Here is a 15,870-nt window from a genome sequence, read left to right on the forward strand (position 1 = left end):
ATATGGCTTCATTTAAAAAAAAATTGTTTAGAGCAACAATCTCAGAATTTTGGAAGGATTTTTTTTTTTAAATTGACAAAAACCCACTGTGACCCTCAGCAAATTGTTCCCTGCTTCGACACTACAGTGCGAGTAAAAAAAAACTATACACTCTTAAATTGTCTCATTCTTATCCAGCCCTGACCAGTTGGCGCTAGTCATATTTCACCCGACCCCTTTAATTGTCTCCTGTGCAGTCATGCATGAAAACGAATCCAGTGAAAATGTCACCAAAAGAAGCAGGAAGAGTTACTTTAAAAGTACATATGAAAACATTTTATCTTTATTGCTACAGAATTGCTAAAACTGTGGCCAATTTTAAAAGTGTACAATGTATAGTTTTTTTGACTCGCACTGTATAGGCCAGTAAGAAACTTCATAACGAAGGACAAAAAAAGACGAAACAGGAGACCAGCCTCTTGCAAATTATTCTGTTATTGATACAACTGATTGAGTAATGCAAAGCATCCATGTTTCATAAGATGATTTTGAAGTTAAGCATTAATTTGTGCCAGACATGGAATCCAGAATGGCCTGTGGTGGTTTGTTGCCTTTCCCAAGCAGCCAGTGCTTGCTGAGGTCCGGCGAGTAGCGGGAGGCCGGGGGCTTTCGGCCCAGACTCTCGGCCAGGCTACGGGTCAGGTGGGCCGAGTTGCCGCAACACAGACCCACGTACTTGATGCCCAGCTCCTGCACTCGCTTGCCAAAGTTGTGGATGTCGGTGCGGCTGCACTGGACACAGTCCAAATCTATGGGAAATGCTGGCTTGTCTGGGTGCAAAACAGACAGTGAAAAAGAACTTGCAAGTCTCGCGAATTCATGTTCACTTCTATGTGAACAACACCGACTACATCGTATTAGCACTGTAGCTACGTACGTACTGAGTCTGGTATTTTGTGTCTTCCCAACCTTGTCCCTATGGCATCGAGCAGTACGCTCCCACTTTCTGCCCACCCTGGTATTTTGTATACGAGATAGTCTGGTGCCTGGCCATGTTTGTAATTTGTTGGTTTATTTTGTATGCGGTGTCCAGGGTGCATACATGTACAGTATCACTGTTACATCAACTTACCCGTCATAGGATCTGTGATAGTCATGAATGTTGGTGTTTTCTCCGATGTGCGGTACACAACGGGAACAGCAGCAAGCGGTGCCTAAAAGGAAAAAATACAAACACCGGAATGTACTGAACTGTGATGGAAAAAAGTATCCTGCAAGCAAAATACAGGCAAGTAAATAATAAAAGAACCTGACTAATTTTTCGTGTACGAAAATAATGTCCACGGTTTTTCACATTGTATATCCAAAAGCCTGGTAGGACTGTAGAGCAAGGCTTTTATTATCATTTATGAAACTTTCCCCCAAAACTCACCTTGCATTTCTTCGCAGCGTCTTCCAGAATTGGCAGCATGGTGGCCGGTCCTCGTGCGCAGTTAAGCCCCACCACGTCAGCCCCCGCGTCCGCTAGTCGATTCAGAGCCTCGCATACCTCCACGCCGTCCGCCGTGGCTGGTTTACCGTCGATGATGCTCCTCTGGATTGCCAGAGTCACAACGCACGGTTTTCCTGCGATTTTATGTTTTTTTTAAATTTTATTATTACATGTGTTTGAATTGAATAACTCAGACTGGAAGAGTGAAACCCATACGGATCTCACGGTCGGTGTGGTTCTTGCGCCATTTATTTTATCGACCAAGACAATTATTTGTACCGAATGACAGGTGTAGCGTGAATATCCGACTCCATGAAATGTGGACTCATTGGTAGTACTGCGCACGCGTGAGTACGATACTATGCTACTTTTAGGATCGTTTCGGGAGAGTGACCTGTCACGTGCGAGGGATCAACCAATAATAGGGAAATAGGGGTCCGATTTTCATAGGAGTCGGATAATTTTCATGTGACACCGGTCGTCAAAAGACGTTCCATAGACAATCAACGGGCCGATTAAGGCCCCCCCCCCCCCCAAAAAGTCTCCGGTTTCTGGTATGGAGCTTGCCCAAAAAGTGGTGCGGCGACGCGGCTTTTTTTTTTTTTTATCTGATTGTTTTGCTTCAAAATAATGTCGGCTGATGACTGCAAATGGTGCCCGACTAAACTTAGTGCAAATATATGGGAGTCCAGAGAGGCCACATACAGCTTATTCTCGACCATAACCCAATCTAAAAACACGTTAAAATTGTGCAGCAGCAGGATTCCAGTCAAACCAGTGAGTTTGGCGGTTTTGAGACATCATCTTTCATTGAAAAAAAAAACTTTTTCATTTTGCCGACGCGCATGGCTACGGCGACGCGCGCGCATACCAGAAACCGGAGACTTTTTTGGGGGGGGGGGGCCTAAACTAGCGTTGTTTAATGTTTTATAACGATAAGTTGGAGTAGAAAAACAGTCACATGTTTATAAGTTTTGTTTAATTGTGTCAATATTTTAATGGACAATCCCTCTTTGCTTACTGCTAACGATCTTCACTAACTGGAAGGAATGTGCTAGATGCTTATAATTATAGCAGACGTGCAATCAGATATTCTCCCACAATGTTTTGGTGTTAAAGCCACGTGCACGTCATGTTGATCATGGTAAAACCGGAACTGTTCCAAGAGTCATCAACAATAGTGACGCTCTCTCAAACCAGATTTATCTTGCCATACCTGGAGCACACTCCTTGCATGCCTCGACCGCCAGCAGTGCTTCGGAAAACGTGTGGAATGTCTCGGCTGCAATGTAATCGGCGCCGGCTTCAACGGCCCACAAAATCTGCTCCTGCATGGTGAACCAAGAAAGTTGATAAGGTCTTACAATTCCACCGAGTTCAACTTACCATTCTCAACTTAATATCAAAAGACTAAATCTGACGTTGAGTTTAACGTACAACAGTGTTGTATTGGAGTCCACAAGTCATCACAAGTCCACACAAGTCCACACAAGTCCTCACAAGTCCTCACAAGTCCACACAAGTCCTCACAAGTCTTCACAACTTATCACAAGTCCTCATTTTCCCAAGTCTTCACATGTCCATCGCAAGGCCTCATAATCCTCGCATGTACTCACTAGTCCATCACAAGTCCTTACAATCCTGGTTAAGTCCTCACAATCATGAAAAGTCCTAACACGTCCTCACAAGTCCCTACAAGTCCTGACAAGTCAATCACAAGGCCTGACAAGTCCTGACAAGTCCTGAAAAGTCTGTCACAAATCATGACAAGTCCTCACAATCATTGCAAGCACTCACAACCCATCACAAGGTATCACAATATACAAGTTCTCATAATCCTCGCAAGTCGACCTGACAAGCCCAAGTTCTCACAAGGCATCAGAAGTCCTGACAAGTCCATCAAAAGTCCATCACAAGTCCATCACAAGTCCCAAGTCCATCGAAAGTCGTAATAAGTCATCGCATGCCCACCACAAATTGAGTCCTTACAAGTCCATCAAAAGTCACCGGAAGTCCATCACAAGTCCTTCAGTCTCAAGTGAATTCAAAGTATATAAGTATGACAAAAGCAGTCCTCTTTAAGTTTAACGACGCCATAGCAATGTTGGGGTTACTAAAAGACGTTAGCCTGTTGTTCTGATGTCATTATCTATGTCATTATAATTCAACAAAAATCATCTTTACAATTGTTAATTTAAGTTTTGGTAAACTTTCTGCGTTGTTTCAGTGAACATTGTTATGTACCCACAAACGTGATATTTGTATCGTGATATGATGTTTGTACCCCAAAATGGCGTCGTGAGTGCGCCCTCTTTGTTCAAAACATGGCATTGTCCTTTCCCGTGGCATAAACTGCCCCCTTACTTTGAACATTTCCTTGACTTTCTCTTGATCGCCAGATTTGGGTAACTCGGACTCGTATGACTGAACCTTGCTGATGTTACCAGCCATCAGGGTACCAGTTTGGTCAGCCACCTCGCGTGCCATGCGCAGTGCGTCCTTGTTGAGTCGTTCGAGGTCGTTCTCTCGACCAATCAGAGCCATCTTTTCCCGGTGGGCGTAAAACTACAGAATGCGCATGAAAAAAAGGCAAATTACTGACTAAACTAAGCAAACACTATGTGTAGGCTATATGTAGTGCAACATGAAAATGGCAAACAGCTAACACAAGACCAAAGTTCGAGCAATGAGCTCATGATGTTGCTTAAACGATCAGCTACACGTTGTGGGCGTTTCGTTGGTACCTACGTTTTTGTTAATTAGAAAACTAAATAGTCGGAATGGCTACCAGGAGCCTGATGCATCGCGCATTAATAATGGATTCGGTTCAGTAAAGACAATGTTTTAAACTTGTCATTTTTACATACGGTGAATGCCAGCACGACGTCACTTCCGGCGTGGACGAACTCCTCATACTGTTGCCGGACTAATTCCGGATGTTCCAGGACGACTTCGGGAACAAACGCCCCAGCGGTCAAGTAGCCGCGTCGCTCGAACACGAGCAAATATCCCTCCGCGCAGATAACAGTCTCGCCATTACGTAACCGTTCAAGCAAACCTTCAACAAATGCAATTAGTTTTATCAGACCTGGTGATCAGATATCAAGGCAATTGCAGATATTGGTTCCTATACAGGGTTGTCACAAAAAACACGGAACGGCATTCTTCCATGCACTACCTTGAGACTCAAACCACCTGTACTAATTGATGGAGAATCTTTTTAGAAGAATTATGATACCAAAATATCCCGATTCGGTCCAGTAGTTTTTGCTGCAGAGCCTATTTTGTGAAGGATACTTCTTTCATTAGATAACAACCCCTCTATTCATTACAATGTAAGTCAAAGTCCCGGGCGCGGTTTAGTAGTTCATCGAGACAAAACTTACCCCACCTTGCTTCACAAAATATAGGCTCTAGAACAAAAACTACTGGACCGAATCGGGCGATCTTGGTTTCATTTTTCTTCTAAAAAGATTCTCTATGCATTGGTAAAATGGTTTGAGTGGAAGTATGAGGTTCCGATTTTTTGAACCACCCTGTATAGACGAGTCCGGGCATGTGATCTTTACACTCACGAAGCCCCCTTCAATGGTGCAACCATTGTGCAAGCTATTGTACAAAGCAACCACCCGTGATGACGGATTATCTGAACAATATAGGGAGTACTATACGTTTCCCATTGGAGGGGGCTTTCATGAAACGGGGGGGGGGGTGTTGACATGAAGGAGGCTGGGGTTGAGTGATGGCCAGCAACGTCTTGAGGGGGTCTGCGGGCATGACCCCGGAAAACTTTGAAATCTAAGATGCTTTCTCCTGCATGCTAAGGCAATTTGAGAACGAATGTAGGAACTGTAGCATTGTAGGAACTGTAGCATTCAATTGATTATTTTTGGCCCCATTGTATGAGTATCATAATATGTCAGCGGGCTCTATCATAATACCTCAGCGTTGCGGGCTCTAGAAGGATATTATTTCATGGGCAACGAAAATGGCCTCGCCCACGTTTCAATCGAGCGGATTAAAGCTTAACAACACACCTTTGCACTGCTTCTTCTCAGTCATGCTGGAACTCACGTTAGCGATCTTGATACCCTATGAAGAAAAACAAACTCTACTTGAAGGCCTCCGGGACCTATACTGCTGTCATGAGGTCGATATTGTGGGTGCAGGGTGGGTGCATCCTACCGAACTGGCGAGGGAACGAGCCATGAAAGTTTGTTTCGCTCATTTACAATTTGAAGACATTGCAGTACCGTTGTCTGAGAACTTATCACAGGCCTATACAGAAGGCAACGAACTATATCGTTTTCGACGGAAAATGACAGTTTTCAGGGTGCTTTCCACACTGTTTTCAACTTTTTTGGTTGATAGTGCCGAACTTAGGTGAGCTCTGATTTTGAGCTAGCGTGTTTTCCGCAGGGGAAACAAATTAAAAAGTTGTAGAACATTTAGTTTATTGTGTTCCCTGCCCAAAACGTGAGTTTCGTTTAATATTTAAATGACTATATATAAGAAAGTGATTACACCCATAATGCCCTCGTTTTTAGTGGTATTTATTGTCATGTTTTTGTTTATTTTGTTGGGTTTTTCTGATTTTGTATTTCTGATTTTGTATTTTTTTTTTTTTTTTTTTTTTTTTTTTGCAAAAATTATCGAATCGATTCCGAATGGACTCGCGATTCCCATATGGAATCGGAATCAATTCCAAAATTGCCGATTCGCCCAAGCCTAAATTTATCGTGCACAACTGAGAAAGAGCTAGGGGCTCCACTCTAGCGTCCCAGTCCTATAAAAGTACACAATAGACTATTGTTACCTAACCCATTCCCCTAGGCTAGATCTCAAAAGAATTCCCAAGATTCAACTCAGGGAACACACAATCACCAACGTATACAAGTGGGGGCTCATCAGAACGGTTACACCTCTATGTTCCGACACCCCTATGTTCCGACTGCACATACATGTACTCCTATTCCTAACCCTAACCGGGAGTAACACAATCTAGGTTGTCGGAACATAGGGGTGTCGGAACATAGAGCAGTCAATAAAAACCATAATAACTTCCATAACAATGTTTGATAAAGGCTATATTTATATATAGCTTCCGACGATGGAATGGTATGTTGCAAGAGCTCTAGGATATTTCAACTTGGTAGATCGAATCTGCATACCTGTCCCAAAGCAATATGGTTCACAACAAGAGACAGCAAATGAGCTATACCGTAGGCAATGACCAAGATTATTGTAACAACTCACCTAAAATGGAGTCTTCATACATGTACATGAACTGACAAATTGTAGCCCAGCATTACCAGAATATGCTGCAACTCGATCCACAACCACCGTGTGCAGGCTGAAAGGTCACTGCTCTAGATCATAGATGCTGGCGCTGTGTCAGTGCATAATAAATTGTGGTTCCAGGGCCAAACGTATCCCTTTTTATTTATTATCCAGGGGCGAAGAGAAGATTGCAAAAGCACGTGGCCTTCGTACAACCATTGATCGTCTGCGTTTGTTCGAGCATGGAGCTATACTAAAGCACAGCCTGCAGGTATGCATGAACATTTACGTATAATTATGGGAGGCGACTTTTTTCCGTGTAGGTGGATTCATCAAATGTCAGGCATAATTTAGTTTTCCTCGTTCTCTTTTTTCTCTCCTTAGAATAGAATTATCTATTATCCTTAAAATAGGAGTTAAACGCGGGTTGGCGTGTGCCTCCAGATTATAAGGGAGCAACAGCGCGTCCGCTGGGAAGGGAAGTCTTGATTATCGAGAGCCTAACCATGGAGAAATAAAAAACATTTCTCCATGGCCTAACCATCTAAGATGCAAATTTACGGCTTCTAGGCACTTGTGTACGTATATGAGACAGAATGTTTTGATGTTGTAACGGTTATTCAAGCACGAAATAGCATCCATAAGTGAAAATTTCAATTAAAGATGGTTCAATTTGTGTATTCATTTTAGGAGACGTTTTTTTAAGTGGAACCTTTTCCTTGACAACGATCAACTTTACCAACTGATATTATTTATTGCAAAGCTGAATGCATCATGGAATACGAATGGATTATCACACCCTCAACCCCCCCCCAAAAAAAATCTCCTCTTTCATTGCAATTATAGAGGCAATTTACTTACCCAACCCGAGTATGAAGGAGCAGTGGCGCACGGGGGGGGGGGGGGGGGGCGCTTGGGGGAATTGCGCCCCCAACAGAAGTTGTAATTTTTTTTCCTTCTTTTTTTTAATCCCACGATTTGAACTTGATGATGTATGTGGCCTATTTTCGAAATGAGGCCTGTTTTCAAAATAGTCTCCACCCCCCCCTCACAAAAAAAACCAATTTTTTTTTCTGCCGCCAAATATTTTGGGCCAAATTATCTGCAAAAAAACCTGAAAAAATGGGTTTTTTTAGCCCCACCCCAAAGCCAAATTCTTGGTTCGCCATTGTATAGGAGTCAGGACTGATTGAAAACGAAAAGAAAATCCACAGCCAGCTTGAAGAAATTACCAATTTAATTGCCTCTCTGAAATTATCATGAAAAATAGACAGCTTTTTCTTTTTGTCAAATTTAATTGCTGTTATACAAAACAATAAGCTGCAATGAATACAGTGAAATAAGTACATTATTGAATACTATATGGAAATCATCATATGCCTAATACTAATGTGGTGCTTATATATAACTTTATATACCAAAAGTCTAAAAGTTGTGAATCATGCTGCATGCAAAGTGCATTGCATTCTGCGGACGTGCAAGAAACATCATTTGTGTATTGGTGCTGTGTGTATTATGTGACCACATACACAACAAGTACCGTGGGACACGGCTGAAAATACGTATATGCGTATGCCACAAAAGGTCCGCCGCGTGTGATGTAAACACATTGATTTGTTGGTCTTTTCACTGGAATGGTAAGACATTAGGATAGTTTCGTTTCAATCAGACCTTTAAAATAGGATAACCAATCCAAAACATAGTTTTTTTCCGGAGATTTCGGGCCGTAATGTCCCTTTAAACTTGATATCACCACCATCCCTATCAATATCATTATCACCAAATCACCAAATCACCATCGTCATATAATACTGACTATCGTCTCCACCACCACCACCACAATCATATTTTCTATCTTCACATCAAATCATAATCACACTACCGGCCAGCATCATCGTTTTCACAGATATCTCCTTTCAATGTCGCCTCGATCATTTTAAAACTGAGAATTGTAGTTTACGCTGTTTAAGGTGATTTGCCATTATTTCGAACGGAGTGAAGAATCATTGTAAAGTAAACCAATTACCTTATATAAGGCGTCCTTACACGTATCTAAATTATAATGGCCTTTTCATTCTTCTCAACGACCAAAATATCACATCAATTAAGACACCAAGAGTCAACAAAATTTAGCCGTTACACAGGACTGATAATGTCTGTGGCAGTAATTTTCGTAACTATTTCTCAACTTTAGCCAACTTGGTTGCGTATTTTGTCTTGGATTCTTGCCCCAGCAAAGGCAGCTTGTCGTCATGTCCCAGCAGCCAGTGTTTGTTCAGGTCTGCTGAGTAGCGGGAGGCCGGGGGCTTTCGGCCCAGACTCTCGGCCAGGCTCCGAGTCAGGTGAGCCGAGTTGCCGCAACACAGACCCACGTACTTGATGCCCAGCTCCTGCACTCGCTTGCCAAAGTCGTGGATGTCCTTACGGTTACACTGGATGCAGTCCAGATTCACAGGAAACAATGGCTCACCTATAGAAACAAACCTCAAACTATTAAAAAAAAACGTTGTCAAGGAAAACATGATGAGTAAAGATGGAGTAGCGTAGCGAGAAATTTTGTGGGGTTTGTAATTAAGAAGTCGGTGATAAACGTCGAAGTAATGAGCCACATTACTACATGTACTTGTGACAGGTCATTCTTAATCTTAGAGAGCTAAGTTAAGAAAGAGACCAACGTAGGCTACTACGTTTTTGTACATAATTGGCCGCAGCTGTTAACTAACTTATAATAATGTTGTCCGACGAATGTTCGTCCAGCAAATTCGTTTGTGTCTTTTTTATTTTAAAGTTAAGTGATGTTTTTTAAACCCCAGATCACTCATGAAGTACAGAATTGATCATAGTCAAATGCTATTATGTCACATCATTACCTGAAATTGGATCAATGGAAGAAATGAAGTTGGGTTGTTCCTTGGTTGTACGGTACATCACGGGCAAGGCCGCGAGGGGAACCTGCATTACAGAATGAACAAGAAATATAAATTTATTAAGACATCACAAGGGATGTTCCTTCAAGCACCTAGCGCCCAGCTCCTAATTCAAACTCTGAATTGAAAAACTTTGGTAATCCCTTAACGCTAGTATTGTTTGGCTACGGGTATTGTCTATGATTGACTTTTGAGCCCGTGTGCATGGGTGTGTCCATGCGTGTGTTGAAGTGTTGGTTTTCTGTAATTCGGCGCCTCACTGAAGTGTCTATGAATGAATGCGGCTATGCAGCAGCAATGCGGCTATAGCAGTGTCCTTCTTACCGCCTTTCATCGAATTGCGGCTATAGCCGTCACCCGGCGTCAAAGGGTTTTAATGAATTAAACGTGGACCTATACATTTTTCGTTCAGTGTCTCATTGGAAAAATCAAAACTCTCAAACCGTGATCAAAACACCCCAATGGTAATCAAGCTTTAGCATATGTATTTTGAATTGCAAGCCAAACTAGCATTGTCTAAACTCCCACCTTATTGAAAAGTTTCCCAGCTTCCTCCAGAACGGGTAGCATCGTGGCCGGTCCCCGCGCGCAGTTCAGCCCCACCACGTCAGCCCCCGCCTCCGCTAGTTGCTTGAACGCTTCGGCGTACTCCACGCCGTCCAAAGTCAGCGGGCCCTGATGGCAGGTCAAAGTCACAACGCAGGGAAGATCTGTATGCGTGGAACCGATGTCAAAAATCCCAAATCCTTAACGTCCAGGGGCCAATTTCATGGCGCTGCTCAGCACAAAAATTTACTTAGCACAAAAAAGACTGGCTTATAAAAGCAGGTTACCAGCCAAAGCTCCACGTGATGTATATTACTCGTGATTAGTATTCATCTGTTGTTCGCTTAAAATGAAAATCACATGGAGTTTTGGCTGGTAACCTGCTTTTATAAGCCAGACTTTTTTTGTGCTAAGCAAATTTTTGTGCTTAGCAGCGCCATGAAATTGGGCCAGACCAGTAAATCGGTGCAAAATTGCCTACGCCGGCCGAATGACGATTTTCATGCCCTCAAATTCTTCAGTATAAGAGCATTTAGTGTCAGCCATGAACTTGAGGGTTTGTAAATATAAAGAAGGGTGGAAGCCGTGCACAGAGCTGTGAGCTTGTATTTCTGTGAAATTTGGATGAAATTGGGCCCTATAAGTGCGCTTTACTTAGTAATGGAGCGTAGGCATCGTTTTTCAAAATGGCGATGGGCTTCAGGACTATTTTTTAGGGGTGATCATCTTCGGATGGAAATTTCTCCCCAAACCGCAAAGATTGAACAGAAAATGAATACCTCAGAGAGTTGTGAGTATTTTTAATAATAAAGTGCGTGTAATTACCACTCAATGGCAAAATATACTGGACCCTTACCCGTATAGACCTTTCTAATGTTTGTAAACATTTTATAGTCAGGTTCCCTGTCGTCATTGTCCTTCAGACTTCAGCTATGGGGACATGAAGGTATAGCTAGCAGTGTATCCTGCATATAATAGGAGGCATTTATAATGGCAAACTTTTTTTAATTAAGGTACTTTCATCAGAAAGACCAACCACTATATTATCGAACGCACCCTTTGCGAACTCCTTGCATGCCCGAGTAGCGATCAACGCTTCACCAAATGTATCAAAGGTTTCTGCCACAATGTAGTCAGCACCCGCTTCCACTATCCATTCTAACTGCTCCTGAAATTGAAGAGACAAGTGTGTCATTCCATATTTGTAGGGTCCAAAGGTGTGCATTTTGGGTTCTGGTTACACCTTGCCAGTGTGTACTTTGTCATACAATAATTACAATGGACCGATCCAGTAAGCCCCGCCCACTGCGCACGTGGGCAAATTACCACGTGCTCCTCTCCAATGCCACGCTGCATTTTCCTGCCGCGCGCATCATATGCGCGTGCACGCATGTCAGACTTCTGTGCACGCACGTCGGACATAAATCACGGCTGTGATTGGTCAGTACACCATGGGGCGGTGCTTACTGGATCGGTCCATTGAATATTCTTTATTTGATTGACGGGTACTTTACGTAATCGCTCTTGAAAAAGAAGCATTAAACAATGTGTCCTGAATTTAACCAAATCTTATACCAGATGTTACAGGGAACACGAAAAATGGACCCCAAAATATATGAAATGACCTCAGTAACCATCATAATCACTACGATATACAAATCGTTGCTTGGTAAACTGCGATAGTAAACATGGGAGTCAGGTTGTGTTCTGTCCTCGCCTATAAGTCCACCTGTGTGACTGGGCTCGATTCTTGGCCCGGTACATGTGGTTTGACTTTGAGTTTCCAGTTTTCCCAGAAATATTCTTCGGGGGTTTTCCTCCCACCTCAAAAACCCTGTAATTTATCTCATTGTCTTCCGTTTTTATGGGTTCTTCAGGCTTGTACTGTAGTGGAACGTTTTTGAGGAGTCTTTGGTTTCATTACCAGAAGCAAATAATAACGAACAAAAGTAAACAAGCAAGTGTATCCGTGAGCGAGCTTCATTATTCGTTCCATGGGCTCAAAAACGTGACCTATTAGGCCTACCGGTACCTCTAACACATAAATCACCACTGAACAATGCACGTGTACATCGTAACTATGTCTGCGTACAGAAGTGAACAATTTGCAACCAAATGCACACAGTCAATGAACTTATTGTGAAAGGAATGTTTGCTTGAAAAAAATATGACGAATACCTACTTTGAAAATCTGCCTGATTTTCTCTCGATAATCGGGCACAGTGTCCACAAAGATGTTGGTGTTGCTGATGTTACCAGCCATCAGAGTACCAGTTTGGTCAGCCACCTCACGTGCCATGCGCAGAGCGTGCTTGTTGATTCGCTCCAGATCGTCCTCTCGACCAATCAGCGCCATCTTTTCACGATGTGCGTAATACTGAAATGTATAGCATTGGGCGGTTGACTTCAAGCAAATGTGCAAAAATTGTATTCCTGGTGTTATTTTAAGGTTAGTTCAGTTTGATTTCAAAATTAACTTACCGTAAACGCCAGCACGACGTCACTTCCGGCGTGGACGAATTCTTCATACTGCTGCCGGACTAATTCCGGATGCTCCAGAACTACTTCCGGCACAAATGAGCCGGCTGTCAAATAGCCGCGTCGCTCGAACACGAAGAGATATCCCTCCGCGCAGATGACCGTCTCACCATCGCGCAGGCGTTCCATTAAACCTTAAAATGAAAATTTTCATTTAACGGGTTACGATCGTACTGCTGCTGGGCACAGCTAGTTACAAGCATTATAGGTTTTGTGAGTGTTTTTTTTTGGCTTGGCGCCTTCATTATAGGGCACATGGTCCGGTTCGAGCCAGTTCGGGTTTGGTTCGGGTCGCTTTTCCCCATAGAGTTTGTTGGATCGGATCGTTCGGATGATTGCAGCTCTGATTAGAATGTCAATTTGGTGTCAATCCGGGTAGCTGCTGTCAACCCGACCCGATGCCAGTTTATGGTAAGGTGGGGAGGGGCACCTGGGGGCACTGGAAATTCGTGGAAAGCATGTGCCCCCCTCAGACGCCCCCCCCCCCCGGACGGTCCCTCCCCCGGCGCCCCACCCCTCCTTGATACGCCACTGCATGTAAACATAATGGTTCCTTTCTTCATAGTTTTACCATGCAATAATTATGGTTTTACCCACATTTTTTTTTATAGACAGTGTGTAGTTTGCATGTAACTTGAAAATTCATGTGAATTCCATTTTTGTGTGTGTTGGCGACTTTGGGTCCAAGCAGCAGATAGCCTGTGTGCACGTATGTCCAGCAACCACTCACCTTTGACCTTTCGTTTCTCCGCCATATTGCTCCGATCCGATCTAATACCTCACTGGATTCCTGTGATGCGATACTGTAAGCGTAGTCTAGAAGGTTTGCTGAAAACTTTAGAAGTTCACGGTCAGGACGCACTTGAAATCAAAGTAATTATTGTGATCTAAAATCGAAAGTACACAATCAACGTTGTAGATAGGGCAAACCTTTGAGGCTTACGAAGCCCTGATAAGTATTTGGAGTTATTGTGTGGTAGTACAGTCAGTAGTGTGAAATGGACTATGGAATGGAATCGTTTATCATATTCAAATCCTTTGCAGACAAAAGGACCCCATGTAAACCGATCAAAGCGCACAGCCAGATAGCGCTCCCCGGGGGGTGTGTGTGTGTGTGTGGCGTATACATTGTACATGTACACTAGCGCTGCCTAGCACATGTACAATATACAGACCCTAGGCGCTGAGCCAAGAGCCATTATGTAAATGAACACACTCGAGCCTAAATCTCAACCAATCCCAATGCAATAAGGGTTATACTGTTGGAAAGCTGACGAGACGAAGACAAATGACTCAAGAGATCTAAGCTCCAAGGTGGCGCTATTTAACGTTGTGGTGATGTTAATGGGCTAGTTCTTAGCTGAACGCGCGGTTTACACACAAAACAGGGAGATTTTTTGACTAAAAATGCAGTGTTTAACATAAGAATGCGCGAGTGAACCTCAGTGTTTTATTCAGTTTTCTTTCATTTTCTGAAAGAGTATATTGTTAGGGTCACACTGTAATGAGATCTAAGGTGTACTATGTCGAGTAATGAAGTGGTGGCGACAGATGTGAAAAAGGTCCCGTTTTTAATGATTTTTTTCGCGTAGAGGCACATAAAAACCGGCCCGATTCCCCAAAGGAATTCATACTCATGATGAGTAAGGCTCGATCAACTAAGCGCTCAGAATGCCAGATAATGCGTTTGAAGTTGAATGGTCCAAATATAGACATGAAATTTAATCGGTAACCTTTTGTGTCTCTGAGGTCAACTCATCAGGTGATTAATAGAACAAAATGGCGCTCTGATAGTGCCACACGTGGCGATATGTTTTTCCGTACACATGTGCGTATTTCGAAGTACGTTGAGTTGCAAGTCAGGTTATCGGACTTTATTTTCCCTTGAAAAAAAAATCCTCCAAACCGCATGCGCGTTCACTGCATGCGCTGAGTGCGCGTTTGTCTACATTTTTCTGGGCCGTGTGCCAATTGTACGGTGCCTCGTAAAGACGTCTCGATCACTACATTATGATTATAGATTCTTATTTTCCTGAAAATGTCAAGGATTTGGTTTTGGCAGAATTTTATTTAGTTGAAAACCAAATTAGGCTTTAGTCGGGAAAACAGATGTGACCTTGTGAATGTGAAGAGTCCTTATCCGCAGTTTCACACCCCCGCGGGGCGCGGCTCCGGACGTGGGGATCGCGTATCCGGGACCGGTGTAACGGTCTCACTTCTCCGGCGTGCTAGCTTCTCCCATGGAGGAATAATAAAATTCTCCCCCGCTGCTTTCCCCGTCATTGGCCCATGAACTTCGAGGTCATCGGTCGTATCAAAGGGACTTTCCCCAACTTTTACCGTTGGGTGATCAGTTGATAAAGCTCAGGCCACCAACCTCCAATTCCTCCGCATATGGTTTACAAAAACAAATCGAACCTCTGTTCTGAAACTATGTGTCATAGTGGATTAATTTTGCTTTGTAATAATTCCTTCATTTTTAACCTGAAAGCATCTGAAAAATACAAATCATCAGGGCCATAGCCAGTCGATGGAAGGTGGTTTTATGAGGTGGACCTTTTCATGTCTTATAAACAGCGGTTGAATAGGAAACATTTAGTCAAACTGAAATGTCAATCGCGAGGAAAAAGTGGACGTGCAGTTGATGTGTTTTTTTTTAGGGGGGTTCTTCTGACCCCCCTCCTCAAGTCCAGTGCTCGTGGCACAATTTAAATTTTCTGTCCTAATAACAATGACAATAGGTTCTCTTCTAAAATCCCTTTTTGTTACAGTGATTAACAACAACAAAACAAACCAAACAAAATCAAGACTCAATGTCTTCCACTTTCAAGAGGATACAAAACTTGAACACAATTTACGAGGAACAAAAAGTCAATATAACGAAAAATATATTATACACATAGACTGGCAATATGAGGTCACTAGTCTTTGCGCCCTGAGAGACTGTGAGTGACCAGAAGAGGGTCCTATAATAGGACCCTAGCTCTTCCGGTCACTCACAGGCCCGAGGGGGCATAGACGTGCACTGGGGACCGAATTAATATGCCAGATCCATGTTTTATAACTCATCTCTGTCCAAAATATTAAATAAGAAAAGAAACCTTTCAG

General features: G+C 43.0%; 2 protein-coding genes across 3 annotated transcripts; both read right to left on the reverse strand.

Annotated features, from left to right (window-relative positions):
• Window positions 1-455: 455 nt before the first annotated feature.
• Window positions 456-7,017, reverse strand: LOC119730815 (betaine--homocysteine S-methyltransferase 1-like). 2 transcript variants are annotated; one of them, XM_038203849.1, is made up of 8 exons: window positions 6,728-7,016; window positions 5,509-5,563; window positions 4,339-4,529; window positions 3,836-4,036; window positions 2,688-2,799; window positions 1,412-1,605; window positions 1,112-1,193; window positions 456-809 (listed from the first exon to the last, which is right to left on the reverse strand). In XM_038203849.1, exons 2-8 carry the CDS (start codon window positions 5,531-5,533, stop codon window positions 541-543), a joined length of 1,074 nt encoding a protein of 357 aa, XP_038059777.1. In that variant the 5' UTR covers window positions 5,534-5,563; window positions 6,728-7,016; the 3' UTR covers window positions 456-540. The 2 variants fall into 2 exon arrangements, with proteins under 2 accessions (XP_038059777.1, XP_038059776.1); XM_038203848.1 differs by lacking the exon at window positions 5,509-5,563 and having other exon boundaries at window positions 6,728-7,017.
• A 953-nt stretch (window positions 7,018-7,970) lies between these two features.
• LOC119730814 (betaine--homocysteine S-methyltransferase 1-like) lies at window positions 7,971-14,068 on the reverse strand. The gene is made up of 7 exons (XM_038203847.1): window positions 13,493-14,068; window positions 12,706-12,896; window positions 12,407-12,601; window positions 11,281-11,392; window positions 10,207-10,388; window positions 9,622-9,703; window positions 7,971-9,221 (listed from the first exon to the last, which is right to left on the reverse strand). Exons 1-7 carry the CDS (start codon window positions 13,515-13,517, stop codon window positions 8,929-8,931), a joined length of 1,080 nt encoding a protein of 359 aa, XP_038059775.1. The 5' UTR covers window positions 13,518-14,068; the 3' UTR covers window positions 7,971-8,928.
• Window positions 14,069-15,870: the final 1,802 nt, after the last annotated feature.

This window comes from Patiria miniata, unplaced genomic scaffold (assembly GCF_015706575.1).
Source record: "Patiria miniata isolate m_02_andy unplaced genomic scaffold, ASM1570657v1 HiC_scaffold_22, whole genome shotgun sequence".
Taxonomy (NCBI): domain Eukaryota; kingdom Metazoa; phylum Echinodermata; class Asteroidea; order Valvatida; family Asterinidae; genus Patiria; species Patiria miniata.